The 25,331-nt window shown below is 33.5% G+C and overlaps 1 protein-coding gene across 11 annotated transcripts in view; it reads right to left on the bottom strand.

The window, feature by feature from the left end:
* egg (SET domain bifurcated histone lysine methyltransferase eggless) overlaps positions 1-25,331 on the bottom strand; it is a 196,788-nt gene that overhangs the window by 92,922 nt on the left and 78,535 nt on the right. For 10 of the 11 annotated variants that reach the window (XR_014127075.1, XM_081728423.1, XM_081728413.1 and 7 more), the window contains 7 exons: positions 23,617-23,816; positions 18,177-18,382; positions 6,503-6,572; positions 5,585-5,620; positions 4,662-4,813; positions 3,186-3,328; positions 1,042-1,246 (listed from right to left, as the gene is read on the bottom strand). Coding sequence is in view for 10 of the 11 variants with exons in the window: in XM_081728423.1 (XP_081584549.1) it covers positions 1,042-1,246; positions 3,186-3,328; positions 4,662-4,813; positions 5,585-5,620; positions 6,503-6,572; positions 18,177-18,382; positions 23,617-23,816 (1,012 nt within the window). In the remaining variant the exon portion in view is untranslated. The remainder of the gene's footprint in view (positions 1-1,041; positions 1,247-3,185; positions 3,329-4,661; positions 4,814-5,584; positions 5,621-6,502; positions 6,573-18,176; positions 18,383-23,616; positions 23,817-25,331) is intronic. The other variant, XM_081728415.1, reaches the window with a different exon arrangement.

The following is a 25,331-nucleotide window of genomic DNA, read 5'->3' on the forward strand; positions in this document are numbered from 1 at the left end:
ATTAACGAACTTCATACGCATTTTTTTCATATCAAAATAGTAGAAAGTCATTTCTTTAGAGAGAAGTGTAAGTACTAGTAGCGATATTATGAAAAAGTATTGTTTGTTTGAAAATAAACATTCCTTTTCAGTTTCACGTCTATATGAAATGTGAATAACCTAGCAAGCGAATCAAATTCAAATCTCTCTTTCAAGACGAAACTCGAATGTAGGAAACGAATAACATAAAGGAATAAAACCTTTTACCTTTATGTTGCGTTGATTCTTATTTCGTTCACCTATTTTTCTGTCACGTATCTTCTAAGATCAACTTAGTTTTGCACATAAGTGTGTAATCTATATCTTTTTATTTGAACCTAAAATGTACACTATGGCTGTACATTTGTTATGAAAACAATAATATGAATTTTCGGCCCAAATAGAAAAGGGGATTTAGACGACACACTTATCTGTAAAATTAACCTGAACCTCTGAAAATATCTGCTGGAAAACAGATGGACGAAATATACGGATCAATTAAAGAATCAATGCCCTCATAAAGGTTTAAAAAAAAATCAATTATGTATGTATGGGTTTCACTGATCCTGTTTGATATTTTTAATGAAAGTATCATAATTTTACAGTACAGTTTCTTAAGACACTTATATTGATTTGTTGTCTAAAGAATAATTAATCTAAGAACTAATTCAATTGGGGGGCGGGGAGGGCGTGAGCAGTAATATTCTGCCATAAAAAATGTTATATACTAAGTAAAAACATACAAAGTAATTCATAACACGACAAACTATTAATTTGTTTGAAAACAAAAAACAACACATAAGATTACAAAATACTTTAAAGATGGAAATTTCATTTTTCAAGAACTATTCTGTTCGTACTCATTTATCTGATATGCATAACTTTAACATGCATTTAATTCAATATTCTTTCCTCAAATTTTATATTCTTTATTTTTTAAAAATCACATTTCGAAATGAAATAATATAACAAGAATATATATGCTCCTCCCGTCCTCATCATCACTCATTCGATATAGCGTACCTTAATGTTACAGAAAGAATGATTTAAAACATATTCAGCACAGCAATGGACCCAGAAGTCGAAATCAAACAAATCGACACCCATATTAGATTTGGTGAGACGCAGATAACGATGCAGCTCTTCCATGTTTCGAAGACGGCGCCCACAAGGAGCTTTGTACTCTATAACACGTTTACCTCCAGCGTGTCTCTGTTTGTAACACAGTCTGAAATTAAAGTAAAAACATATTATTAAAGTGAAAATATCATTAAGGAACAGTGCTAAAGCGAGATGAATTAAAGTATTTCACGAGTAATTAAAGTGAAATTAAAATATCTCAAGAAGGAACTGGAATACTTCCGAGGAACATGTTAAAAATGTTCGTTATTAAAGCTAGAAAATGTTAGAGAAAAAAAAAAGTAAAAATGTCGTTAACTGGACTTATAATATCGCTACAGGGCAGGAAACCTGAAGTGCGTACTAATTATCTCAAACCGCGTGATTTTTTTAGTTTTACTGCTGAAATAAAGAACCTAATGCACTGCTGTATAAATTTCTATCTCAATATTGTGCGAGTATGCCGTGTAGGCAAATGGTTCAACTAAACAGCTGTAAACCGACTTTTCTTCTAGTTTTGATCTCTCGACTTTTTTTTAAAATTGTAGCTGAGTTGATTTTGAGTTTAACGTCCCTTTCAGCAGCGAGGCTATATGAGACGGGACCTACTGATTAACGTGGAATTCGAACCACCTGAGCTCCCGCTGGGAATCGAACCCGAGTCTCTCACGCCAAAGGCGCGTACGCTAACCGCTTAGCCACGAAGGATTTTGAGATTGTAACATAAAGCTGCATACATAAGCAACGAAATGCCTTCCTTATACTATATACTATTTAGAAAATAGGGTTACAGAAGTCAATGTGTTAAAAGATATTATTCAGCTAAAAACGATTGACTGGTCATTGCCTTTTTGTAGGCAGTAACGCCAGACGCATCAGGCTTTCTGCAAAAGATTAAGTACCCTTTGGTAGTACTAGTAGTTTATTGTTTTAAACAACTTAACATACACCTGTCGACAGTTCCCTACTGAATTGGTTGATCGGTATGGAATTTATTATCCAGGTGTCTACTAAAATTCCAAAATGAAATTTCGTGACTTTTTCGTGACCTTTTCTTTACCAAATCATAAAATTTCCTAATATTTTCAAGAGCGAATTTGGGTGCGAATTAGGCCGAATTTTCCTCCATGCGATAGAAACTTACTTTGCTTGCGATTTGGTAGCGTTTAAAGCCGACGATAGACATTTTTGGTAGTGAAATTTGACATTTTATAGAACAAAATTTTTGAATCTGTACTTACATTTGAACAGTTGAAAAAAATCGTGACCCAAAAGCTAAATTTCGTTACTTTTTCGTGACTTTCATGACCGTTTTCTGATTTCGTGACTTTTTCGTGACATTCATGACCGATAGACATCCTGTTATCCCATTCACCACTGAGACAATATGAGATGTGGATCTTCAGCTTAACATGGAATTCGAACCACATGAGCTTTGGCCGGGAATCGAATCCCTTGTGCCAAGGTTCGTACCAGTTCTCTACTAGGGTTAAATGAAGAGCAGATATCTGCTTTATTCAACTGTAGTAGAAAACACTTTAAAAGGTGTATATTTAGTTGTTTTATGTAATGAATAATGAAAATTTGTTTCTTTGACTCAGTTTTTATATTTTATATATATATATATATATATATATATATATATATATATATATATATATATATATATATATATAATGTATACCAGGTCAAATATACTATGAATATTATAAGAAAAGAGAAGCTTCGACTGTCAGACACACTGGATTTAATACTTAAAACATTTGGTACACAAACAGTGGCGGTTGTAAGAGCCTCGTAAAGCACCTAAATAGCAATCTACGTATACATGCATGAAGAATATTTCACTAAAATATTTGCATTACCATGGTACCATATTCCGTTATATGCAAAGAAGTGAAGTATCTATCACCTCTATTGAGAACAGCAGTTACTTCTAGTTTCTTTAACACACACTATTTTTTCACAATGGAATTTACAAGACTAAAGAAAATGTGCAAATATTTTCTAAAATGTCAACACTGTTACTGACAAAAATTTTAACTAACCTTTCCCAGCCTCTATGAAGAGGAATTTGAAGTGGGTTGATTCCTTTCAACGAATCTGGATCATATTCAAATCCCTTTAGACAATCAGGACCACATTGATGAGGTTTAAATTTAATATTATATACATCAGGTAAGGTAACAAACTGCAAAGAAAAAGCAAAAAATAAGTTTGAGTATGGCTTATGGGTGGTAGTATGTTCAGCTAAACCTTAATCCAAACATGAAATGCACGAATAAGGAACAAAGTAGAAAAGTACAAAAGAATGATGATTGGTGAAATGAGTAACAACATTAAAAAAGTTAACATAAAACTGATATAACCAGAGATCGAACATTACTTCTGAAGAATAAAATGACCACTCCTATTAACGGTTCATTTTCGGTTTCATTTCACTAGCACCAAGATGGCACTTCAGCACATGCAAATTGGCACAGCACAGTGATAATAGTAGTTTTTCATGTTTCTGGCGCAACTACACAGATGACAACAGCGTTGCCAAATCGGTCAAACCACCACCTTCTGTATTTGGGAACCTAAAGCCAATTGTTTTTCAGCCAATGAAATAAAGATAAAAACCGTTTTTGGAATATAATTCTGATAAAATCTGATGAAGGTAATTCTACACATCTTGGCTAGCAAAAGGAATCAACATAAAGTTCGAAACACTACCACACTGAAATAACAACTGGATACATAGCTATATATCAAAATATTTGTGTTTCTAACACTGTTATTTTCTCTCTCACTGCTGGCTGGCATGGTCGAGCCATTTAAGACATTAAAGTGATATCGCAAGACTCATCAGTCACAGGTTCGAATCCTGCCCAGTGCTTGGATGTTATGTATTATTCTTCAACCACTCATTTGAACATTCATTTCCTTATCGTTTCCTTTAGCACAAAGAGCATAACCGTGGAATATAGAAGTCCAAAATAAAGACAATTTTAAAGGGGAAAAAAAATCTTCCATACTATTCCTCACCTTCTTTATAGGTTCTTTCCGTCTCAATAATAAATTAAAAAGAAAACAATCTTAGTTATTTTTCATACTCCACATTTCGAAAGCCTCTAACCAAATGTTTTTCGCAATTGCCACATTTTTACTCTGCACACTACAACGAGCCACACAAAAGTTCACGAAAATTATTAGTGTTTTGAACTACCCTTTATGTATAAATTACAGGTAGACTGGATACTTATGTATTTATGCATAAGTAAATTGGGTACAACATAATGCTGTTAAAATTACTCGAATATTCATTATTCAAATCATTTTTCTGCTGTTATTTGAATGTCTGAATTATTTGTTTTCGATATTCGAATAAATTATTCGTTATTAGAATAACTGTTTGAATAATTGATCAAATAATGCATATTGTTAAAATATTCGAAGAAGTCATTATTCCAACATTCGAATAATTTATTATTAGAATTTTAACAGCATTAGTACAAAAGTGCTGATACTACTACATTTACCTCAATCCGTCCTTCCTTCTTTTCTGGTGTTGATTCAGTGTAAAGATCTCTTTCCATTGAATCAGGTCGCTTTGTAGTACTTTTCTTCGCTACTGCTCTAACCATGGACCCAGTAATGGTCTTCTTGGCATAAGCGCTTTCCTCAGATTTCACTGTAATACACAAACATACACCACATATTTTTAAAGAAATGACCACACAATTATTTAAATACTACATAGAAACCATAGTTAGACATGCAGCCTTGTCAACATCTCTTCACTCCTCAGCCGGATGTGGCTGATGCTTTCTCATAAAACTGAGTGAAAGTTTACAGAGGTCTGAATCAATTTTCCAAGATATGTAGTATGCAAAGTAACCTAGTACCATATCGACACCAACCTATCAGCAATCTTTTACAATACAATATGTTTGTTTCTAACACAGGGAAAGATATTGGTAATGGATAAGTAAACAATACCGAGAAGCATGCAAATACGATAGACATAGCGCAAAGATTATCTAAAGCATAATGAATATGCGTCAGAAGGAAAAATTCAAACCTCTATCACATATATCGTGTAGAATTTGAACAAATTAGAAAATACATGTTAAAAATACATTAATTGAAACAAACTAATGTACAATCTTGTTTGTAAAAAACACTATTCTCATAAAAAGCCCTGTATTTATCCATCAATCTGATTGTAAGGCAAAAGTTTGTTCTCCTTTGTGCTTTTTAACTTTTTATTATCGAACTACGAATCACCCTTCATTATCTACGGGTGAATGTACAGATCACACTTAGCCGTGTTTTTTCAGCAAGACTGTACATTCAATCCTTGTTTCGCCTATAGGTATCATCTGCGCGAAACAACATCTAAATGCAACAACTTTAATTTAAATAACTGAGTTTATGTATCAACAAGAAACGACCATCTTACCTCTATAGTAAGGCGGCTCCACAATTGTAATGATTACTTTGTAGGGAGAGAGAAAGGAAAATGTAAGATACAAGGATTTGACGTAGCTGTAATTGAAAACACGTTTCTTTGCTTTCACAGAAGGAAAAAAAAAAAAAAAGCTTCATTATGTTGGTTTTCGGTGTAATTTATTTTCCTCAATATAAAAATTACGACAAACACGGATACTTTGTTTCCGATTTGATCTTAGTGACAAGAGTTTGAACTTGAAATAATAACAATAATTCCTTAAAATCACTATTTAGGTGCAAAAAGATATAAATTCAAGACTGGATAAGGGAAGGGCTAACAAGAATGTTCTCTATGGGTTAATCGAAACGAAAGATTCTCATATTGTAAACATAAAAATATAAAACTTCAAAACTTTTGCTCTTCAATACCAATATTAGTGTAAATATTATTGCAAATGCTGACTATATTTTTACATATTTATACATAGATCTTTATATGACATGGACAGATATACACGAATATTTTGTACCTAACCTAAGAAAATTTTATCATGACCCAAGTAGGATTCAAAAATTGATTTTCTTATCCTTTACTAGCATCTGCTTCAAGGGAATTTTCGTAAGAATATAAACTTCAAGTTTGGTTCATCCTTTTGTTACCAAACACTCTGTCATTTCTTATTTACACCTGTAACTTAAGTTCAACCAAAGAATATAAAGAAGAATAAGAAGAAGAAAGAATCTTTACGCTAAAAATATGTTATTTTGTATATAATTTTGAAACGCTCATTGATAATAAAACAATAAGAATGTGAAGATCTCAATATCAACATGCATTAAGGTTCATTAATTCTCGTCAAAGGTACTCAAAATATTGAAAAATTTATTCTGCGCTAAGGTATATAAATATGTAACTTCATACACGTACCATCTCCATCTTCATTAAGCACTTCCTCAACATCATTTCCTCGAGTATATTCTACATATGGCATATTTCTCTGAAAAAATAAATAAATAAATAAATAAATTACATTTGTCAAAACTGAAAATTGTCATAAAAACATACCTGAAATATAAAGATTATTAAAATCTTATGTTTTAATACTCTGATGTATAGTTATATATAGTAATGTACAGTGAAATATCATACATCTATTGAGCTCACTATGCAACAATCACAAGCAAATTGGTCAACATCTTTTCATGAAGCTTCAGATAGTAGAAGACAACTTGACTTTCGTGCGCTTATTTTTGTGTAAAGATAAAGATAAGAACATATCAAAGTGAAAAAGAATGAAGAAAATGGGTAATCAACTTTTTTTTTTTTTTTTTACTGCGACTATACCTTAATACCTTAAAAATCAACTAATTTTACAAATATAGAAAAGATTTACATAAATATAAAAGATTTAACATTAAATTTAAAAACAGAGAACTGTACTGATTTGCGAATATAAATGCAGCTATAGACGCAAAAGGGAGCACATGGTGGCTCACCTCCGGTGCAAGGGATCCCTAGTTAAATCCCCCGCCACGCGAGTTTGTGGTAAATAATACAGTGTCCCTCGGTTTTCTCCCGATTCCTCTTACATTCTCATTACAACAATTATTTCGTATTCATTCACTTTCATTAATTATCCGTCTCCTTTCGACTGAAGGGCATAACCATGGGAAGTAAAACTAGAAACTTATTTCACTTCATGTGGACACAAAATTATAACGGTGACTAAGAGAGTATACTCTCAGTTTTAGGGTTCTTACAAAATTACTTTTATCATTTCCCCTGATTTCCAGGTGTAAGACCAACCATTTTCCCTGACCCACGACATTTAATAAGATAACAGTGTACTGATGATGAACGCCTGTAAGAGCAAAATAAAGGTTTGGACCAGTGGTTCTCAACCTATGTGCTGCGAAGGATCAGCCACTTTCCGTCTGCAACACTATACAGTAGACACAGAGCCATACAAGAGGTTAATAATAGTAGACAAGCAAACCAGCGTAAGCTAATCAAAGAATTGCTATTTGAGCTAATGAATTAACTTTATAAGACATCTTCATATAAAATTACACATTAACGTTAAACTTCTTTAAAAAAGAAAAAAAAAAAAAACGAAGAAGAAATTGGCCACCCTTCTCACCAATCAACAGCTGTAACTTATGAATTCTTAAAAAAATATCAACAAATTGCTTCTGTTAATTTCGAAGAAAATAAGACGCGCTTATGAAGGTTTTGTAAAAAAGAAAAATTATGCAAATGGAGGCAGCAAAATAGCGAAGAGGAGACAGTTTTAAAAGATGATGGCGACATTTAGCGGATGAAAACCTGAGAGAAAAACGACTGACGGCCGAAATAGTGTTAAAGAGATCACTATTAAAAACAGTCACTATCTGAGTGGGAAAAGATGAATACGACGAAGAAGATATACGTCGACATTGTACTCTCATAAAATGTATGGTTTCTGATTGAAGTTTAGGTTATATTTTGACTGGGGTTACATAACCGAAAGACATTTTTGGGATTTGAAAGTTCATGTACAGCATTAATTTATGGTAGGAGTTACTCGGTTTGTATCGGAAGGCTGATGTATGTTTTACCTCAAGTCCTTACTACCTATATAAGGTAGACCTAGAACTCATCTAGACAAACATAATGATGAAAATGTAGATAACAAAAATATGAAAATTAATTATAAAATGTAGCGAAGTAAATAAAATATTGACATTGCATGCACTCCAAAATACACAAATGAGAGAGTGGGCTGGTGAGTACACAAATTGCAACATCCTCTTTCTTTTCCCCACCTTTGAACTAAAGGGACTTCGTTATTTCTCTGATATGGATGGTGGACAATGTTGCGTAAAGGAGTTTGGAAGAACTGTAATTATTGGCATGATGGGATATGCATGTAATCTCTGTAGTAGGATGTTAGAAAGTCAGACTTGTTTCCAATTGTTTAGTTTGGCTTCAACATTTTTTCCCTTTATTGCGACCATGTCAAGATGATGCCATATACCTACGTAATAGGAGTAGGAATGCAATTCAGTTAAACAGATTTGCCTCATGCCACTTGTTTAGGTTTAATTTACCGAATTTTAGAAAATTAGTTAGTTTTCATTGCTTTAAAAGGAGTACTTTTACTGCTTTTTAATAGTTTCTTATTTGCAACAGTGAAAATCAGTTGAAACGCAGGAATATTTTCTTTATTAAATTCAATATGTTTAAATAATGTTGCCCTGTTTGATATATGTTACCCTTTCTAGCGAGCAAAGGAAAAAGACAAATTTGGTGAGGATTACGAACTACTGAGAAAAAAAAAAAAAAAAAACCGGAAGACGTAAGTTCGAGAATGTAAAGCCAAATCTACGTGATATATTCAACCATTTTGGTAGCAAATGATTATGCAATATTGATTATACTTATTGATTATTATAATATGTTTTCAGTGGTTTCGAAAGTCAGTTACACTTAATTCATCAATATAAGCAATGAAACAGTGCCTGCGACTTCCCGAGGGAGGCAAGTCCTGAATTGTTCTGAGAGTATCGTACTTAATCCATATTGGAATCAATTTCATTTCAGTTTCAATCTATTTAATAATCATTGCACAATTCGAAGCACATTACCAAATTCAGACATGGAGAATGAACGTGCAATAAATTTTCTTGACAGTTCAATTATAAGCCATGAACAGCTGAACTAATTAACAACCTCAAATTTCCATAACCAATGCCGAATATCTGTACATTTCGCAATGATTTCATGTGCAATCTGTAATACTATAATGTACAATTGGTAAAATATTTATTACTGCAACAAAATTCATGCCTTGTCACATGCTTTAATCTAGAATCAGTATGTGAAATAATAAAATCTTAGAAATGTCAAAATTTACCGTATAGCCTATTTTACACAAAGTGCATTTTCAAATGAAAATTGCATATCGTTGCAGTTTCAATACAAGTGTAATAATCTAAAATATTATTACAATTATACATGTATTTTTCTATATTCCTGTAAAATTTTAATTTAAAAAAATATTTATTCCCCTTTTTAAATTCTTTCTCCGCCACTGCTTCTTTAATGACCACGTTATTATACTCTCATCTCTTTAGTTTCGACATTAAAGTTTCTATTTAAGTAAAATAGATGACTATAAACAAATAATATAAATCACGGGAAGGAAGGAAAATAATTTGTAAAAATAGGGACCATCTCATCCAATGAGATGCGATAGAACGGTTTCCTGTAGTTCGCTCCCATCTCTAACTTGATTGTTATAGGTCCTATTGGCATTTTTGCCTTTAAACCATTGGATGATAGTGTACAAAGACCGCTAAATCTGTGATGTTAGCGTCTAATCTTGAAGAACCTTTGTGAGCACAGGAGGGCCAACTAATGTGAGGAAATAAATTGAATAAAAATATATATTCTTATTGCTCCATCTCAACGACTATTACAGAAGATTAACAAAGGTAGGAAACAATAATAATTAAAACTAACAATCGAAAGTAACGACAACAATAATCATGTGGGCAGCCATGTTTGCAGTGACTGGAACCATCCATTCTTAAATTATAAATCCAGAATTTTCAGCAGTGAAAAGAAATAGTGAAAAGTTATTGTAGGTATCTTCACCCAATAAAAGTAACATTTTGTCGTTTCTTGTATAAAACGTAGTATTGTTGTTCTTTTATCATGGCAGCCCCTGGAAATTCTGTGTCGTAAACATTGACATAATGTCAAGTTAATGTTAAGTAACGGTGGCCCACCAAGGTACAAAAATGTAGTTCTTTCGGCGAGGCATCTGCCAGAGATCCTTGACTGGTCTCTGTAGATGTCCTAAACTTGTAACATGTAATTTTATAACCATTATTATCAATATTCCCTTCCACTCGGTGTAGAAATTGACCATTGCTTTGCAAATCGACCTATATCAAAACATAAAATTTAACAATCCACAATAGGCAAGAGTTCCACCGTAGTTAAGTATCACACCGGAAATATATAATTGTTGATTTTAGTTAATGTATTGTGTGATTTAGTCGTAGTAAAGGTCAAGGTCAGGTCCATGATATGTAGTATTGATTAGAGTATTTACTTATTATTTATTTGTTTTCTTTAACCTCATTTCTTTTAAATAATTTCAAGACTAAAATAATTATGCCGCGAGTGTTTTTCGATAATTTCTCGTAAATTTGATTCAGTCCATGACATCCATTTAGTGGAAATATACGTATGAAAGTGCAAATTTTATTGTCAGGTGCAAGGGATGCATTATCGTTGTCTACTGTGTCGACTAGGGTGCCATCTGTTACCCTTCGCTCAATGTTAGTGTTTTGTTTCAATAGAACAATTTTCACCAAACTCCTGCGGCGAGTTTGATAAGTAGCTGCTAATATGCAGTTATACGCTTCAACGAAAAAAAAAAAAAAATGGTCTTGGGTTATTTTAAATATGAAGTTTTAATCTTGATATGCTGTTGGTAATTTCATGTAGAAATTTAAGCCTAATGTGTTGGGAGTGAGTATTATTCAGTTATTTCAAGCAAATCCAGTTAAAGCAAATCCAGTTATTTCAAGACTGCAGAAAAGTGAGAGTGTGTTTTCGTGTTGTAAATGCTAGCCATGTCACTTCCTGGCTAACATTTACTCACATTTAAAAAAAAAAAAAAAAAAAAAAAAAAAAAAGTATAGTTTCGTGGCGGTCTATAGGTGTAAAAGTAAATAAAGTCAAAATGTGTTTGACCGTGTTGTGGCGTAACGTAATGTAATACTAATATAAATAAATAAATATAAATGTTTTATCGACAAGTGAGAGACTCTTGGGCCCAACACCAATGATAATTTATAAGAATATTGATAAAGACACCATGGTATTTTGAGTATAGGCCACGATTAATGGAAGTACATGTGTAATGATGAATACGTGTGATATTTCAGCGTTTTGCGCTAACTGTATTTGTTGCTGACAAAATTGAATAATTCGGTACGCGTTGGGAAAGGAAGGTTATTTGGTTGAATTAGGTAAGAAGTTGCAGTGAAGGAAATTTAGACTTTAGGTAGAAACCAACAGCATAATAGTGAACTTTCTTAATGGAACAACTGACAATTGTTCAGATATAGTGTCAAAGTAGGTTTCATCAGTATATACACTTCATGTATATGGATTTTTTTTCCCTACCACTTCCTTCATGCACAAGTGCATGATATCATTTCACTAATGCGGATGGTCAACTAAAACGGTTTAAGAAAGTTATGGTCTACACTTAAGTTTTATTCTCTGTCGAACGGCAAAGAAATATTTTATCCCGAAGTCCAAACATTATTCCAAGCGGCTGACTTGCGTGGTGTGCTTCTGGCGTGCAGTAGACAACGTGTTGTATATGTGTGTGTGTGTTGATTTGGGAGGATGCAAATTTTGTTGTTTTCTGCGATTTCGTTTTCGTACTTTCGGAATCTGTTAAATGCAAGGGAAAATCGATAGAGACGATGTTCAAACTTTATTATTGACCTTAAGATAACACGCCGCTCCCTTTTCCTCTTACGTTCTAGAAACGCGGCGCATGTCTGTAGCGAGCATGTTTTTGTGAGCTCATTTTGGGATTTTTGGCAGTTTTCTTTCCCAAAATGTCGGAATTTTGAATTATTATTTTTTCCTTTATTATTATTATTATTATTTCTTATTATTTTCTTAGATTGGAGTCAGTGCTTTACTATTTTCCTGTTTTCTACGGACATTTAAAACTACCACGATTTTTCTTTTTTTTAGAATATTCCAAAATTAAACAGGCAAACCCAACCTTCCGATGTAGTCGGCCGTAACCGACATGGACGTTTCTGGCAGATTACAGCGACTAGAGCGCGGGGAACCTAAGGGTAACGCCTAGGGTGTTTTCTCTTGGTTTTCCATGCTAGGACACAGCAATTCCAGCGGTCATGTCGGGACGTTTCAATCCGCCCGATATTTGGGGGCGGTATTCGTTCGGAGTTTATGAAATAGTTTGGATATTCAGCGATTTTTTTTTTTTTTTTGCGTGGGAAACTAACAATGTCCACTTCTTACTTCTTCTTCATACCCTGAAACTTATGCATGTGTTGATGATTAACGAGGACTACGAGTTGGGAAATTGTCTAAATTAATGCTAGCGATATTTTTGGAGTAGGGGAAAATATATTTGGCATTTAAAATAGTTGCTAAGTTTTGGAAAAAAAAAAAACGACTCGCAGTTTCGTTTACTCTCAACTAAGTAACTTTGCCTGAATTTCTTTTGACTCCTGACTTTTTCTTGTTCTAACCTATCTCTTTATTGTAATATCCCCCTATTTTCCCTAAACATGTTAATATATCTATATAAAAGTTTGAGAGTCAATTCGTAGTGGTTGTTAACTTTTTTTTTTTTTTTTTTTTTTTTTTTTTTTTTTTTTTTTTTTTTTGCTGTTTATACATTGGTTTGTATTGTACACAATATATATATATTATACTCAATGATTACGTTTCGGGCCTATCTGCTATCTTCTTCGGTCGTGTGTCTGGAATATGGCGAGCTGGGTTATTCAGTGGCAGATTAATATTTCAATACACGTTTTTTTTTTTTTCTTTCCGGTTTCTTGCGACATAACTTAACTGACATCGTATTTCCTCGTTGAGCTGAGTGCAAATACCCATTCTGTGTAGGAAGAATCACAATATACCACCTGATTTTGTTCTCTCCCCTCAAACTTGTTACAGTTGTCGATACATTTGAATGCATTTAGAGAAAATTATTGATCTTACAAATACTATGTTTTTTTCTTTTACTCATATACCTAATTTTGAAGTAGCCTTGTTTTAATAACTTTGTTCACCCAAAGTCATTTTGTAACGTATATAATGAAGTAAAGCTTCCTAGCGCCACAGGGCATTCTATATAAATATGTTGTATGCAGTGGAAAAGGGTTTAAAAAAAAATAAAATTGAATTGTGATGTATTTATTATATGATTACAGGGAATGGTAACGTTACGATGTAAAGTATATAATTAATCATTACGAAATATTTGAAATAAGTAAAGAAATGTAAAGTTAGCCCTGTATTTACCGATTCTACATGATTTTCGTCGAGTCCCGACCTACCAGTACATTGTTCGAATTGCCATCTGGGGTGCTAGCCATATTTTGTTTGACCCTTTTTTTAAAAATATATATATATATATTTGTTGATTTTAATACAATTCATAGTACGACATTTGTGTATACGTAACATTCAATACTGTTAAAATTTTGTAAATTGGGTGAAGAGACATAGTTATGCATCAACTTCTCAGTGAAATAGTGATTTAAAAAAAAAAAAAATCAGTGGTGGCAAGCAATATAGTAACATACTAAACCAAGCACTCAGGAATACCAAATTATATCTTTCCAACTTAGTGAAATCAAAAGTTAAGAAGCTGTCCCAGATATATATCTCTCTAGATATATATCCTGATCTAAGAATTTTTTTTTTGTGGTCGTTATGTTAAGTGGAAGCAGAAACATATTAGTTCATGAAGTTATAATTGATACTACAATCCACCATTTAAATTCCTCATAATGACTAAATATGCTATTCCCGGATGAGACATGATTTTTGTGTGGAAATCAAATTTTCTTCAGGTATGATACGGATAAATAAGTAAACCGATACAGTTCCTTCAAGCAGATCAGTTGGAGCGCTGATCAGAAGCAGGGAAATATATATATATATAATTATGAAAGTGTACTGTGTACTCTTAGTGAAATTTTGAACTACAATCTAATCGACATAGGACCCGATACAGATTTTTTTTTTAATCAAACGATTTAAGATTTAAGTGGATGTGAGCGAAGAGACTCAACGTTCTAATTAATCCTAACCTCTTCAAGGATTTTGTTTTATTATTATTATTTTTCGTTACTTTGCTAACTTGAAACCCTTTCAAGTATATTAAAGGAAGTGGTTCACTATTGGACGTTTTATTATCAACCATTCTTCGTATAGTATCAATCGTAATGCCACACTGATAGTGGAGCTAAGAAACAGATTTTGTTTTCTAGACGTGCTTATTAAATTTCACATACGCAAAAGCTACGAAACTTTCTAAAATGTGTAATATATCTATGTATATTAATTTCATTTATGTTTTAATAATCTGGTTACCGATGTGTTGGATACTTTAATAATCTCAAATGTAACACCGTTTTCTTAAAACTCATTAGTTAAATCTGTTTTGCGAATGATAAAATTTTAAAATCTTGCTTTCGAATTTTATTATATTCTGTTATACATTTTTTTTTCTTTTCTTCCAATCTTTTTCTGTATGTTAAAATGAATATTTCGTTTATTAAAATGTTTTGTGGAATTGAATTATTTGATTCAACATGTATTAGTAGTAAGTAGTACCTGACTTTTGACTTTAGTGTTTAGTATAATTTAGGAATATGTAATAAGATAATTTTGGTGTGATACTAGTAATCTATGACAAGTCAACAGAATTACTTTAAACTTGGAAATCCATAAATATCAACATTTAACAGAGTTACCATCAAAAGCCTAATGAATAAAACATGAGGTGGTGCATCATCATGATAGAAGAAAATAATGAATACGGTAATTTAAGTTAACGGTACCATTTTATTAGGATTTCACTCTGAAATATGATTAGTACATTCATATCAATTCGCAGCTTACCAAGGAGGGTCTCGGTTCATATTCAATTATGTGGCGTAATTGAATATGAATCGGCCTAGTTCCAATTACTGTTAACTTCGAATTTCTGATACTACAAGCTAACAATAGCATGAAATTGCCTTAGAAAAGGTAATTTCGTGTCATTCTTTTTAAATTGAAAACCACTCGTCCTCATCCTCCGTTCTGGACACGGTCATATAACTAAAAGAAAATAAAATATAATTTCAGAAGTCCATTGCCTTTTAAAACTTTAATACCTTCATAAATCATTTAAATCCCTTAGGCTTATTACAATTGCCTTGGCGACCAACAAAACAAATTATAACCAGAATGTAGGAGGAGTGACGTAGTTGGGGGTTTCACAAGTTTGTATTTCAAATTATCTGCAATGACAATAAGGTAAAGTTAGGTAATCTCTTCTTACGAGATTTTAATTGCAATTCATTCTTACTCAATAGTTCGTTCTGATAAACATAAAACAGCATATTATTTCTTTGTGGTAGAAAATACTTGCTTAAATTTCTGATTAGGAATAATATATTGCCTTTGCAGTTAAAGGTACGTTTGTTTTATTTACGAGGCAGAAAGTAATGCCTCCAAGCCCACTACTTGGCCAATAATATTGCCAATATTCTGAACTGTTTATCATTATTATACTGATGTTTAAGCTATAGAATGTCACTTGTTTCACCTTCCTATCTCTTCTCGTTCCAGAGTAATGGAGCAAATACATGGCATCCAGCGGTGACGTCCAGTTGAAACAGCGGGCTGTCACTGAATTTCTGATTGCGGAAGGTTGTGCATCCAGGAACATTCATCGCCAGCGACGAGTCGTTGGTACACCAATACGACCTAGAAATGAAGCGTCAGTCGATGGAATACTGCCACACGTCTTCTTTTCCGCTAAAAAAATCAAAGTTGTCCCATCTGCTGGCAAAGTTTTTGTTGACATTCTGCCTTACCCTGCCTATAGTCCAGATCTTACGCCCTGTGACTTTTGATTCTTTACCAAACTTAAGGATCACCTTCAGGTCCAACGCTACAGTTGTGACGCGGAGGTGGAAGCAGCAGTTTGGTAATGATGTCGCCAGCAGCCACCACAATTCTGACAGCATGAAAAACCTTGTTTCGCGTTGGCGCACGTGTAATGGCCGTAATGGGGACTACGTTGAAAAATGATGCCACCATTTGTAGCTGACATTGCAAGCTTTCCATTGATACCTGTATCGGTGCTATCTGTCAAACACAAAGATATCACCTCGGAGGCATTACTTTCTGGAACAAATGTATATAGAAATATTTACTCACGCAATGAAAGTAAGTAACTTATTTCTTCGTGGTAAGATGTGTATGAGTGTAAATGAATTGATGATTTATTGAATAGCTAAATTAAATTTCAACTCAGTATATGATAGTTGATGCGCTGAAATATATATGTAAAATAATTTACTTGAGAACTGGACGCTGCAAAGTATACCAGGATCTCTGATTGACAGAATTTTATATTTGATATATTTTGATTTCTTGCACAATTAATTACTGAATGGATTTTATACATTTTAAAAATATCCGCAAAGAAAAGAAAATTGCTGTTTTCTTTCTGAATTTTCTGCAATATTTCAAATGTCTTGGAAAAGAATTACACATACTGTCTAGTATTATTTATTTCGAATGCTGATAATTGCTGAAGTATAATTCCCTGACATCTGTTGAGAAGTACAGAAAGCAAAATTTATTTACGTTAACGAAATGTGACTATCGAAATAAAATTTGACCTTGAAATTTTTTTTCTCTTTCTTTAAGACTGAAATAGTTTTAATAAATGTATTTTTAATATTAGTTATATTTAATATGATTTTCTTTTCCCTAAAGAAACAGAGAACCCACTTGACTATAGGCATACCCTTGAATGAATAAATAATTATAGATTCAAATTCTGCATAGATTTCGGATTTGGTTCGGATAACTTCACAATACAGGATAAGTTTTACACCTCCGGGAGCTACTTCTTCTTCTCCGGAGGTGCGTGGACAGGGCGTATACCAATATTCCAAAATGAAATTGCGTGACTTTTTCGTGACCTTTACTTTACCGAACCATAAAATTAGTAACATTCTCAAGACCGAATTTGGGTGCGAATTAGCCACAATTTTCATACATGTGATAGAAGCGTATTTTGCTTGCGTTTTGGTAGCGTCTACTGTGTGCGCAAGGAAAATAGCTTCTGACACTTGCGTAGAGCACATGGAGTATTAGAGGCGCTGTTGCCAGAGGTTCCGCAACAGAGACAGCGGCTCTGGCGACAAACTTAAGACGTTTAACAAGTCATTTCAACTATCGGCAACAGCGCGATCAGTGACCTTCGTTGCCTAGCAACAGAGTGAAAGAATACTGCTGTAATTGGCGAACAATCCTCTCTCTCATTTTGTTTACAACATGTGCAGCTATCTGTCAGAGGCCACCTTTCAGTAACTCGATAATAAAGCTGACCACAGACATTTTTGGTGGTAAATTTTGAAGTTTCATAGAACAAAATTTTCCAGTTTGTACTTAGTATATTTGTACAGATTAAAAGAAAATCGTGACCCAAAAACTAAATTTCGTAACTTTTTCTTTACTTTCATTACAGTTTCCTGATTTCCTGACTTTTTCGTGACTTTCGTGACCAATAGACACTCTGTGGAAGGAACCAGTTCCTGTAATGATAAAGTTCGGGAGGACCGGTAAATGATTCTGAAGTGGAGCTAGGAAGTTGTTCTAGTATTAGAGGAGTTGGAGAGTATGGAATAAGTGAAATCCATGAATTTCTTCTCAATTAATACCATTCCACCCAACACTAACTACAGAACTCGGAATGAATCTACAGAATTCAAATTCACTCAGTCGTTACCCAATTCAATTGCTCAATACTTACCTTTTTGAGTGAAGCAATTCCAAGGCCTCTATGTCTACTGAAGGAGCCTCCTTGTTCCTTTCTGGCAGCTGCATTTGCCAGTTCATTATAAAGTGGACCCAAACGAGTAGAACCTCGGTAGATCCACTCTGTTCTAGAATCAGCATCGAAGTGCATCTTCACCAATGACGCATCCACTTCAACTACACGAGCAATCCACCATTTTCCTTTTTTCATAAAATAAGAAAGCACAAAAATGTAGAAATGTTTAAGTTTCTCTCTATATATAAATAAAATCTGTCATAGTGTAAATAGTTCTTCCTCCATACCCTTACATGCCCTATATACAGTAATTTGTTACAGACCTATATCCGAAGTTTTCTCTATCTTACTGGTTGATTAAGTTCAGCTTTCTTAGTCTTTTTGAAAATGTCTCTATATAAAAGAACTTAAATTTAAAACTAGGCCATTATTTATATATATATTATTCTTAATATAATATTGGCTTCTAATTTGCACTTAGTACATATGGGTTTATCAAATGAAGTATACTTATGTTTGTAAACACTATAATTAGACGTAACCATACAAGACTGTACATGGCACTAAATCTCATATGCAATCAAAACGAATTTTTTACTACCCTCTTCTTTGCCACTGCAGAAAAAGGTATATCAAGTCGCTGACCATATTAGGTAGGAAAACTTTTTGTGTGAGATAAAGTTTTGAATAAAATCTAAATTTCTATCCGAATTTCTTCCCAACTGATGTCACTGAGAAACACTGTTGTTCCTTTAAGTCACTATCAATCCCAGGTACTAACAATAATTATATTTAATTTTAATTTTGAAAGAAGTATTATTATTAATTATGCACAAGATTTGATTTAGTCATATTTTAAAGTTGAATTTCTAGACTTCAGAACTAATTTTAATTTCAATTAATTTCCATATTTCTTTCGTTTAACAAGAAGGAGGTTGTGACGCAAACTGATTCTGTCGAAATTCTATCTCAGTTTGAATTTTCAAAGAGGTATACGATTGGGTAATCGAATACAGAGCATTAAAGTTGAAAAAAAGTGGATATTAACTTTATAAATATTATCTAGAATGTCATATATAGTATGTATATATATCTATTTATGTAAAAATAATTTTAAATGACCGATATTAGTGTCGAATCCACAGCTTTCGGGACCCCCAAGGTCATTCGTGACAGGTTTGATTCCCTTTAAGTCCAAGTTCAGCTCCCAGTTGGGGTAAGACCCATAGCACTCCTTGGGGGAGGGACATATATATATATATATATATATATATATATATATATATATATATATATATATATATATATATATATATATAAAATGATCGAAAACGCCTGTATTAAGTGTCTTCCATAATTTTAGGGGGACACTCCCGATACCATTTGATTTAAGTCCCCATTACCACCTGGGGGAATGAAATAGTGACATGTCAAAATACTGAAAACGATCGATATTAGTGTTGAATCATTAGTTTTTAGCCTCGCTAACTTAATTGGTGGCAATTCGGATACGGGCTAAGTCCAAGTTCAGCCCTCAGTGGGGGCAAGATTCCCTTAGCACTTCTAGGGGGGAGTGGAGGGAACAGACATAAAAATGATTTTAAAAAAACAACCAATATTAGTGTCGATACCATAGTTTTTTTTGATCACTGAGCTGAACAGTGACACCATTTAAGTTCTTCAGTTCCCATTAGCACCCTGAAGGGGGAAATGAAACTGTGGCATATAAAAATAGTTAAAAATAATTAATTTAAGTGTCGAATCTATAATTTTCGGGGTCCCTAAGTTGATTGGTGGCAGTTCCAATGATCTACGTTCAAATTCACCCTCCGGTAGGAGTAAGACCCCCAAGCACATCTAGAGGGAGTGGATGGGGGTAACAAAATGAACGAAAATGACTGATACAAGTGTAGAGTCCATAGTTGTCGGGGTCGCTGAGATGAATAGTGACGCTCTAGATGCCGTTTAAAATCCGCGTTCAACCCTCATTAGTATCCCTTGGGAGGAATATTGACATTAGAAAAAAAATAATCAAAAACGACCGATATTAGTATCGAATCCATAGTTTTCGGAGTCCCTAAGTTGATTGGCGACACTTCCTATACCATTTAAGACTATGTTTAACCCACATTAACATCCCTAGGGTGGTGGTAAGAGGTTGAAATATACAAATAATAATCTAAAACGACTGATATTAGTGTCGAATCCAGTTCTCGACGTCGCTGAGATTAATAATGACACTCCCTACAGCGTTAAGTTCAAGTTCGGCACTAGTCAGCATGGGGGGGGGGGGGAAGGGGTGAAAAATAAAATTGTCTCAAGTGACTGAGATTAGTGTCGAATCCATAGTTTGGGTTCGTCAAGCTATTAGATTACAATCACGATGACATTTCATCCCAAGTTTAGGGATGAACGGGTATGTCAGCTAGATTGGGAATTTACTAGAGCGTTGCTAGGACATCTATATGTATTTGGATAAATGTAAATTCCAGTAACTCAGGAACGTCTGAACCAATTTTAACCAGACTTGCTACACATACGACTTTCAATCTGGAACAAAATATTGTAGAGTAAGGCACCCGAAGAGGTTTATTGATTGACGTCAGCAACACTCCAAGAGGTCCGAATTGAAAGGAGTGACGTAAAAATAGTACACAACGACTGATATTAATGTGCAATTCATAGTTTTCGGGGTCGCTGAAATGAATAGTGACACTATCAATGTCGTTTAACTCCAAATTCATCCCCATCGGCAGAGGATGAAGTGGGAGGAAAAAATGAAATGTCAAAACTGACAGATTTGTATCAAATTCACAGTTTTCGGGATCGAGAAAAAGTCTGCCTCTTTTGAAGTGACTTTTGGATAATACCTACTTCAACCTGGGGTTTTTAATGGTTTCAATTTGATTAGAGGTGTATTCTGTGTGCGGGTAGGAGTTTCAATATTTATGTCAAAAGTACAGTATCTTCTGCATTTTTATCATTATACTTTGATTGAAATAAATATTCTAAGGGGAAAGGGATTCAAATGTTTCCCACAAACCTATTTTCCCCGTTCGAAGAACGGGCATTTTAGCTAGTATATAAATAATTCTGTATTGTATATGGGTGGTCCCATGCCAAAACGGACTAACAACATTTTTGATGAAATTGAGATAGTGACATTTTGTGACACAGTTTTATCATGCCAGAATGAAGCAAGTTCGTAGCTTTTTTAGTTTGCCAAGGGATGGAGTATGTTGTTGTAATGAGTGGACTCTATGGCAAGTGATGAACTTTTCAGTTCTCGTTACAAATGTCACTATTTCAATTTCATCAAAAATGTAGTTAGTCCGTTTTGGTATGGGACCACCCATATATATTTATTTATAACAAGTTGTAATGTATATTCATTCATAGCACACTGCATATTTAGTGTTAAGTAAAGCGAGAATTCATGTCTTGCAATTAAAAAAGAATTAAATGAAATGAAATTAAAACGCCGGTTTATTAGAGGATCAGAAGAAAGATCTTTTAAATCACTGTTCCGCCATTATTATGTTCCTGCTATCTAAACAGATTGTATTTCCTCTTAAATTACACATGCAATTACCGTACGAATACAGGATGCTGCAATTCAATCTCAAGCCTTCCATCGAGAGGCATTCCAATATCATCTCACATTCCCCGACTATCAAGTAAATGACAAACATTCAATTAAATTCATAATTATACCACAAGATGTGTTGCTTCTCTCACTAATAAATATTAATGTAATGAAATGTTTAATTTTTTACACTTACTGATATAAATTCTAAACTTTTGTGCGCAGGGATTGATGGTGGTAAGATACATCAATATTTTCATTTTCCAGATCCCAAGCGGAAGTGTCGTGGGGGAGAAAGTTTGTTTTGACTGCCCAACAGATTAGGTGGAATGAATAGATATCATGCGTGTGTGTATAATATATCATTTCAGTATAGTAATCAGCGAAATTCAAGACCACTCTCGTAAGAATCTGAAAGCAAGTGGTAACGTCGTACTTGACCGTTCTCAGTGCAAAAATTTAACGTTCAGAATTTGGAGACGGAATCTGTAAATTTTCCGTGCAAAGAAAACTACCACATGATCTTATATTCTAACATGGTGCTCCCCTAAACGCCTTACACTTCTCACTTCTTTTCTTTAATTCCTCCTTTCTCTTTTCTACTTCCTCTTCTTCCGCATCAGATGAAGTGTTTCGCAAAGTGCTTATAATGTCTTGTGAGCTCTCACGTGGCTATGGGATAGCATACGTGCTTTTGGCATGGGAGAGCCGGGTTCGATTTCCAGTAGGAGCCCATGTAGTTTATATTTGACGTTAAGCAATATGTCCTCATCTCATACAGCTTCGCTGCTAAACGGACGCTACACTCAAATCAAATCCCCCAAAAGATCTAGTCTTATCACTATTTTCTAGTACATGTAATTCATTCATTTTCTATTTCCACTTTGTGTTCTTTGTTTCTACTATACGTATAACACTAGAAATCACAGCTTAGATCCAATCATCACCTACAGTATACTTGGGAATAGTTGTGTCATTCAGTGAGTTCGCTCGATCTGGTTGTTAAAATTTTTCAAGATTCCTGGAATCGGTTCTTACAATTCTTTCTCAACTTCTAGATCGAGTACTTACGAAAGTAACAATTTTTAAAAATGTAGTATATATATATATATATATATATATATATATATATATATATATAGATATATAGATATATATATATATATTCATCTCTTAAGGACTCAACTACAATACGCTGTTGAGACAAGACACTAATTTTCTACACCATCTCATCAATGAAAACTTAATTCTATCACCGTGCAGACGTAGTTTGTTTTTTGTAACATGTGTAAGTTTCCTGTCAGAAACGCAACTTATGTGTTATGCTGACGCAAACCGATACGAGATTGGAACCCTGATACATCTTTGTTCTCGCATTTAAACAGGCGTCACTACTATATTTCAATGACCGGAAGAAATATTTGTTTTAATTAGCAGAAAACTTTGCATCTAATCAGAAAATTGCATGGTAACGAGAACTTACGTTATGAAACTGTTACGGATCTGTCATATCGTTTACGAATAGTGATCTTTCTATAACGATTGTAATTTGTTTTAATTTTTTCAGTAAAGTAAGTATTTGCTACTTTTACTTCTCATATATCATTACAATAAATCACTATAATACAAATACATAATAATATAGTAATAATATTAATGATATGCCTACTAATCACAGAACCAGTAGTTACATGATTTGGGGGGATACCAACGCTTAGGGGTGGAATTACGTAACGATTGTTAATGAACACCTGGTAGTTCCCCCAGAAGTTTATTCCTTTCAAATTTATATAAATACTGATTTCATATAAAATTATAACCATTAATACCTACCATTCCACTCAGTCTTTACAATTTGCCCCTGTTGTAATTTCACCATAGGTCTTTCTGGATATTGTTCCAAGTATTTCTTGACGAAATCCCTAGCATCTGGATGAATATCTTCCCATACATTCTTTGAACACTCAACTACCAAAAGAATCTTGTCATGAGGAACATACTGCGCATAACCATCATCGAAAAATACTAGGTACCTAAGAAAAGAAAGGAAAGTTATTTCGACCGTGTGTAAGAAAATATTTAACTCTTAATGATTTTTACAACCACATACCCCGTCAATATCATACTTAACAACCACAGACCCCGTCAATATGACCTATAACAGAACAATACAACAGAACATATTACATCAGCTTCTATAACACCTGTAAAATCTCGCACGCTTCTTAACTCCTAACTAATTCCCTATTATGTCATCTCTGAGAAGGAACTTTGTCTTTAAAAACTTATCTAAACATCCAAAATAAGAAATTTTATGAACAATATCTGGTTAACGTACAAGAAAAATGACAATTACTACTGAAATTGATATGAAACTTCTCGAATTCCAATTTATTATACATAAAGAAAATCCTCAACTGCCTTTTTTTTCCCCACATGCGCACATTGATAAACACTAATCTGCAACTTTCCATTTACATACTTTAAATTCAAACTCTTCCCCTTATTGGTTCTAATCTAATTCAGTTTCTAGCTTAAGGAGACAGACTATCTAAATATTTTTCAAAAGCTAACAATTTTTCTTTTACCCGATTTTCGTAACTGAAAAGAGATAATGAAATGTAACTTACAACAGTAACAGATGTTATTTCACACCCGAAAATACGAATCGGAAGAATTTTCAGTGTTGCCATCCACAGAAATTACAGTGTGACCAGAATTTGAATTACCCAAAAATCTAGGTTAAGGCAGCGACTACAAAAATGAACTCAACGGTAATTGATGGCTTATCATGCTCTCTTTGCTCCTTGTTAATTACTTTTTAAAAAAATACTTGTATTTATTTTGTAATAACTTACATAAGGTATCACAAAATAAACAAGTTGAAACTATTAATTTGTTGATCAGCATTTTGTTATACTAGATGATTTAGTAAAAGTAATCAAAGAATACCAATTATTCATAGCGAATTTACACAAACACTGCTGAGTTCAAGGAACTGCTGAGTTCAAGGAACTGCTCGAATCGCAACGCTAACCACAAGGTTTGTTTACACTCCTGACTGGATGGACTACTTTCTAAATATATAATATTCATTCTTGTCTTTGAATTATCTACTATACTTCAGAAAGTTACTAGGAACATTAAAATTATGTAGACGCACCAGAGGATGATTCAAATTTACAAAAAATTGGTTATTTATCAATATATCCTCCCGTGGAAAAATTATGTTCTCCAGATGTATCGGAACAACAAGCTAGTTCCATCTTCAGTGTTTAAGGTAACAAGGATAATAACGGGTAAGAGAAATATTGTATGGGAACAGGAATACCTATCTCCAAATGAACGTAACGTAAGAAATGGGTACTAAAAAGAGCGAGCAGAGCACAGTGGAAGGAAGAAAGGGTTGAGTTTGAAAGAATATATGAAGTTTAACCTATTATATAAAAGAGTCAATATTTTTACTTGTGTTACTTCCCTGAATATTATTTCGCTGCTACATTTCACCAACCTCACCGTTTTCTTTATTCAGGTCTATTCTCACTTCT

The sequence above is a fragment of the Thermobia domestica genome, chromosome 10 (genome assembly GCF_964235325.1).
Source record: "Thermobia domestica chromosome 10, izTheDome1.hap1.1, whole genome shotgun sequence".
In the NCBI taxonomy this organism is placed as follows: Eukaryota; Metazoa; Arthropoda; class Insecta; order Zygentoma; family Lepismatidae; genus Thermobia; species Thermobia domestica.